Source organism: Capra hircus, chromosome 29 (genome assembly GCF_001704415.2).
Source record: "Capra hircus breed San Clemente chromosome 29, ASM170441v1, whole genome shotgun sequence".
Classification (NCBI taxonomy): domain Eukaryota; kingdom Metazoa; phylum Chordata; class Mammalia; order Artiodactyla; family Bovidae; genus Capra; species Capra hircus.
In genome coordinates, this window is record NC_030836.1 from 26,571,377 (window position 1) to 26,578,400 (window position 7,024).

General features: G+C 41.3%; 1 protein-coding gene across 1 annotated transcript; it reads right to left on the reverse strand.

Moving 5' to 3' along the window:
- LOC102174724 (transmembrane protein 225) lies at positions 2,311–5,318 on the reverse strand. The gene is made up of 4 exons (XM_005699558.1): positions 4,922–5,318; positions 4,190–4,336; positions 3,760–3,894; positions 2,311–2,781 (listed from the first exon to the last, which is right to left on the reverse strand). The coding sequence occupies exons 1-4, from the start codon at positions 5,097–5,099 to the stop codon at positions 2,546–2,548; spliced, it is 696 nt and encodes a 231-aa protein (XP_005699615.1). The 5' UTR covers positions 5,100–5,318; the 3' UTR covers positions 2,311–2,545.

Consider the following 7,024-nt stretch of genomic DNA (forward strand, 5'->3'; position numbering starts at 1 on the left):
CTTGCTACCTCTGCTTCCTTATTCTTAAAGAAAAGCAAGCGGTTATGATGAATTTTAGAAATGAACAGACCAGAAAAGAGATTCTTCTTCTTCTTTGCTATTGTTTTTGTTGTGAGTGCACTTTGGACTCAGAGAGTCAGAGCAGAGACCTCGGTACCCCAGGCTCTGAGGTGCCACGAGTTACAGGTCATGATTTCTGATGGTGGCTCTGCCAGAGTGTCCTCTCCAGTCCAGGGGGTGGAAATAACATCTGCTGGTGCCCAGGGAGCCACCTGCTAATATGACCCAGAGGTTATTGAATTGGGAAATCCTAGATACCTGATTAAAACTTAGAAGTCTTAGGTTTTCATTGTGTTTTCCCCAGAAAGCATGATTTGTAGCAAAGAGAAATTGCCTACCCTGCATTAAAGCTGAGTTCACTATAACAATGATGTTTTGGAAGTAATCCATTTTGCATACATTTTGGTTTGTTGCCAAATGGGGCACATCCTCAAAGAGAAAAGCATGTGACCTTCCTGAATACACAGCACCTACCCCTCTATGAAATATGAGCCACTTATTTGTTTATTTAATTTGTTTTCCCACAACACATGCATTCACATGCTCACTTGCATTTGAATCTAAGTTCCATAAAAGCAGAGATTTTGTCTGTTTTGTTCAGTGTTATTTTTGTGGCAACTTAGAGTAACACCTGGTATATGCAGTAGGTATTGAATAAATATTTGCTTAATAAACACTTTATTGGAATGAGAATGAGAAGCCCTTTTTCCTATGTTTCTTGGGACCAATTTTAGATATTGCAATAGAATTGTTACCCCACAGGCAAAAGCTTATATAGCTTTAAGTCAGTGTTTTTCTTTGTAGACCTGAGTGTGGTGCAGGAAAAACATCATTAAGATATGCCTAGCTGTTTCAGTAGTCTGGCCCTACACTACACTTTTATGGGTTTCTGATAGGTGCTCTTTCAGGTACTGAGGAATTATTAGGGGACAATCCTATGCCTTCTAGGAGCTTATGGTTTAAGAAAAGTACACATATAAAAAGAAACATTTTAGCATTTGTTACAAATAAGACTGAGCATGGAAGAAATGATGCTTTCCAGTTGTGGTGCTGTAGAGAACTCTTGAGAGTCCCTTGGACTGCAAGGAGATCAAACCAGTCAATTCTAAAGGAATTTAACTCTGAAAATTCATTGGAAGAATGGATGCTGAAGCTGAAGCTCAATACTTTGGCTGACCTGATGCAAAGAACCAACTCATTGGAAAACACCGTGATGCTGGGAAAGATTTATGGCAAAAAGATAAGGGGGTGGCAGCGGATGAGATAGTTAGACAGCATCACTGACTCAATGGACATGAGTTCAAGCAAACTCTGGGAGATAGTGAAGTACAGGGATCCTGGTGTGCTGCAGTCTATGAGGTCGCAAAGAGTCGGACACAACTTAGCAACTGAACAAGCAGTAACACAGGCAGTTATCATATTGAAAACACTGTCTGGTACAGCTGGTCTAGTCCTAAACACCCAAGAGAAACTCTAGCTCATGGGCAGAGGGTACTGTGTTTAAGAATATTCATAGCAGCACTATTTGTAACAGAAGAAAGAAAACAGGGCTGCCCTGGTGGCTCAGTGGTAAAGAATCTGCCTGCCAATGCAAGAAACATGGGCTCGATCCCTGGGTCAGGAAGATCCCCTAGAAAAGGGAATGGCAACCTGGGAAATCGCATGGCCAGAGGAGACTGGCGGGCTACAGCCCATGGGGTCACAAAAGAGCCGCATACAGCTTCGTGACAAAACAACAACAAAAGAAAACTGCTAGCTTCTCATCGACTGGAGAATGCGTATTTCACATTGTACCCCTAAAGGGGAAAACTTAACAGTAGTTTGAATGAACGAAGTAGGTCAAAACTTATCAATAAATCACAAAACCATAGAGTTGAGTGAAAAAAGTGAGTTGTTAAAAATAATCTGTAAAGGATGACATTTAATGATATTTGGACACTGGGATAGATACTCTACAAATTTACAGATGCATAAAGTTGTAAGAAAAATGATGTGAATGTACAGTTATCAACAATGCATCATTAAAGGTGTTTTGCAGTGAAATAAATGAGGGAATTGAGATTAGAAAAAGAACTAGGGGAATATCAGTTATACCTATAATGTGAAAGTTGGGTGATGTATATAAGGTGTTTATGATGTTGTTTTGTATTTTTTCTGAAGGACTGAAATATTTTACAATAAAACCAATGAGACTAAAGGTAGTACACATTATTCTAAATCATTGTGATAGAGTTAATAATATAGTAAGTATCAGTTATATGATGATATTTATTATATCAATAATGTTATTAAATAGTGAGAACAAATAAAAGCTGGTCAGGGTAAAAAAAAGAAATTAAGGCTTCTGGATCTTCTTATAGACCCCAACCCAGTTTTAGTCATTTATATAATGCCAAACCAGACCATACAGCTGGACCTACACACAGCACATATGTGCAAGCTTTTGCCATCAAGATGAACATATACAGGAAGATAAATTGTCAAATCATAGAGCCCAGGTTACACGACGTGCTTGGATGTTTAGTTTTTCTGGAGTATCTTCTTTCATGTGGGCAGAGTGTACCCGGACAATACTACGAGGCACTGTAGTATCTGCTCGTAATGAGACGACTTTGATAGAAACCCCATGTTGCTCCATAACTTGACTTTTTCTGGCAGACTTGTGGATCAGGCTGCCAGAACCATCGATGGACTGCTTGTACTGTAAGAGAGAGAGGAATCCTGGGAAAAAGAGAAGCCAAGGGAGGGTGATGAAGGAACAACAGAGAAGGCACAGAAACACTTACCTCCCTATGGGCCACAAGGCCCAGCTCTAAAGCCTAATGGTTCCCTTTGAACTGCCCCAAGCCATTCGGGAGGGGGATGCTTTAGTAGGAGAGTTTAGAAGTGTGTGCAGAATAGCTTAAATAGAGCCCAACTACAGTTCCTGGGGTCACAAAGAATCAGACTCGCCTGAGCACACATGCACAAGGTTTGGGGCTTCCCTGAGGGCTCAGCGGGTAAAGAATCTACCTGCAATGCAGGAGATGTGGGAGACTTGGGTTCAGTCCCTAGGTTGGGAAGATCCCCTGGAGGAGGAAATGGCAACCTACTCCAGTATTCTTGCCTGAAAATCCCATGGCCAGAGGAACCTGGCAGTCCATGGGGTCGCGGAAGAGTCGGACACGACTGAGTGACTGAGCACACACAGGCAGTGCTCAACACAATTGAGCATTCTTTCTGACAGAGGACATGCTTCTGAGTTAGGAAGTTTAGTTCCAAGGGAAATTTTAAAGGCTTCTTAGAAGAGTCTCTGGTGTTTGTAAGTGGTCATTGTGCATCAGACACTGATTCTCTCTGACCCCAGGCTGTCCTGGCAGGACACTATGCCCCCAGGGTCACCGCCTCCTCATGAGTGAACATTCCCTACCAGCCATTCTCCTTAGTCTTGAAGTTAGCAGTTATCTCCACTCTGAATGGGGCAGGTATGAAAGAAAAGGTGGAAAAGAAGTTTTCCTTTGGGGGCAAGCATATTGAACATCTCACTCAGCCCACATCCTTGCAGGAACCATCTTCAGAGTGAGTCTAACTCCCCCACTAGCCCTTTAAAATGCAAAGGTTGGTAACTTTCCCTCTATCTTCTTTCCCATCCTCTCACTCTCCCGCCTATCAGAGATGGATTGGGTCTTAGCTCCCATCAAGGGCCCTGAAGACACTCACCAGAGGCGAATAACAATAAAACGTTTAAGTATGCAGTGAAAATGATCCAGCTGATCTTATAACTCGAGTAGTACACGGATTCACCCTTATTTAGCATGTGGTGGTACAGTAGGAGTGCACCGAGCAGAAGGATGCCTGATGTCCAGACAAAAGGAGAAAGAAAAGTCTCTTCTGAGGGACCCTGGCACTCATACTTGAGTTAACCTGAGACATGCTTGACTTCCAAACCCCTACCATGCACAACTGCGCCTTGTCCAGAGGCCAATGCCACTTGAGTGGTGGCTCCAATTTGGCAGCTGCATATCTAAGCCAAAGAACTGGGAGGGCTGAGTTAGTCAGAGACCACAGCCTGGACCTACAAACCAAGTATGCCTCTGATCCTATGTCAGGGAACACAGGAAGTTACTGGTGGCTGAAGACTGGGAGTTACCTGTGAGGAAAGCGAGGCAGGCAGTCATAATGAGAGTATATTTGGTTTGAGGAATCATATAGGTGAATTCAAAACCCAGGAGCAAGTTATGCATGAAGGAAAAGCTGAACACCACAATCAGAATGTTCCTGACCACTTCCAGGCCATCTGTTGAAAAGAAGAAGCTGTATTGAGAGGAGGACAGATATTTCTTCTGGCTCATTTCTACCTGGGGCACACAAATCTCTAGGTAAACAAGAATGAGGTGAAACATTTGATTAAATAATAAAGAGCAAAGATGGGGCAAGAAAGAGATAGGGGTCTTAAGCTAAATGGGAGACGGAACCAAAAGAAACTGTTCTCTATCTTTGTATCTTGTAAACTTCTTTCTCCATTTTTTTAAAAAATGTATTTCTTGCTAAACACTCTTGGCTTCCTCTAGTGGCAGTGTAACGTGATTTCTTTGCTGCCGGTCACCTTTCTTTTATATCCTCACATTCTAGATGTGCTAGAGTCCCTGTTGCTACTGTCAGGGCTTCTCAGAGATCCATCAGGTAAGCCTGTGAGCTTCTAAGCCTTTCTCCAAAACATGCAAATACTGAGCTTCTGGGGTAGGCCTTGACTGTTGATTATGGAAGTGGGCACACTGCAACCACAGGTGGTTACACTGGAGGATAATGGTGAGATGAACAGAAGTCAAGGAAGGATGAACCCTCATTCTCTACCCATCTGTTTCCACATAATAGCTCTGACCTGATGGCCACAGGGAAGTACAACATATCCACGGACTGTGGGTTATTGTAGGTTTTTGGGGTCCCAACTTCAGTTCAGCCCATTCTTCTATGATGATTCCTACTGCCAAGAAGACTAAGACCCAGGAGGAGAAGAACATGTTGGTGGCCTCGACCTTTCTGACAAGTGTGTGCATCATTGAGTTTGGAGATTTTAAGCAGAGACCATCACCAATATCTCACGTGCTTCTTCTCAGATATGATTAGTCACAAGAAAGAGGGCAAGATTCTAACTTTTAGTGATTGCTGACACGTTGGCAGTGGCAGAAGCTGAAGTAACTTATGAAACAAATGACAAATCCCACTGTTCCCTACTCCTCCACTTAGGCTAGTCTGTCGTGATGGCTGCCAACTGCCATGGAATCATCTTGGTCTGACCCTTGACCCTGAGAACTACTGCTGTGGAAGCACCTAGGGCCTAGAGGCCTTGAAAGAAGATCCAGATACAGGAGGTATGATACCACACACAGAGAACACTATCAGATATAGGAGCAACCAGCAGTCTTGAAAGAAGTTAGACATGTATGATGGAAGACATTAGGATTATATGTTCCAGGAGTTATGAGCATTAGATAGGGATCAATGAAATGCACAAGGTATTTGGATCACTATGTGAGATGTCAGCTAGCTAGCATCACAAAAGAGAAAGCCCACTCATAATTTAGGGTATTTTGAAGATAAGTGAGGGATTAGTGAGATACAGGTCAGAGAAGAAATCATATATGTAGTTAGGGAAAACAGGAGTCAAGATGCCATTAAATAAGATGTAAACCATGGGAGCAAGCACAAACCTGCTTATGAGCAAGAATTTAGTAAGTACTGTTTTTTTTTTTTTTTTTTTTTTTTTTAAGTTTAAGGTGCCCCTTAAACTTATGGCGAGATGAACAGGGCATATGATAGAATTAGTCTTGAAACTTAATTGTAATTTAAGAGTTATCAACCTAGGAAAGGCAGTTGAAACATAGGTGTACATATCACCATGAGACGATATTACACAGAAGGTGACAAGAGGCAGTGAAGGAAATTCTGATTAACATCATCATTTATGAGAAAGAGCAAAGAAGGAGAGTCCAGAGCAAGGCTGTGTGTGTGTGCGTGCATGCTAAGTTGCTTCAGTTGTGTTTGACTCTTTGCAATCTTATGAATTGTAGCCCTCCAGGCTCCTCTGTCCATGGGATTCTCCAGGCAAGAATACTGGTGTAGGTTGCCATGCCCTCCTCAAGGGGATCTTCCCCACCTTGGATCGAACTCTTGTCTCTTATGTCTCCTGCATTGGCAGGCAGGTTCTTTACCACTAGTGCCAGCTACAAGAATACAAATGTTGCTGAATGATTAAAGAAGCTTAAATTTTGAGGAGACATTAGATTCCTAAAGCAGAGAAATCTAATTAGGTGGAAGCTGAACACATGCCACTTGATTTGATGATTAGAATGTCACTGGTGGTTTTGGGCATGGCATTTTCTGCAGAACAATGGGAGATGTGAAAGTAGAAGGGAGATTGTTAGGTTTCATGTTTTTTTTTTAATAGGCAACTAGATTAAAGAAATAATAAATGGAAAAAGAAAATCAGAATTTTAGTTTCAAAAGGGAAGTATACAATTTTGAAAAAGTAGAGACTGATGGGATAGTTCCCATGTACCCTTTACCCTGCTTCAGTGCTCATCCCTGAGTTATTCTGAAACAAACCCAGAGAATTTCATCCTTAAATATTTGTTGGTGTCACTAAAAGATGAGGACTAATTTTTCCTCCTGGATTTACTTTTCTCCCTCTTTGTTTTCTTAATCTGATTTATAGAAGGTTATCAATTTGTTGATATTTTCAAGATCCCTTTACATATTTAGCCATATGAAAATATTATTTTAAATAGATTTTACTACTTTAAGTTTTTACCTCATTATTTCTCTTTCCAATTAATTTTTTATCTCTCAAATTTCTAAAAACAGTTAAAACTTCTTTAATATGCCAGGATTTAAGGTGACCCATGTTTATCTGTGCACAGAGTTTACTATATCTCACATACTTTTTTCTACTAAACAAGTTAAAAAGAAATATTTTAAAGAGCAG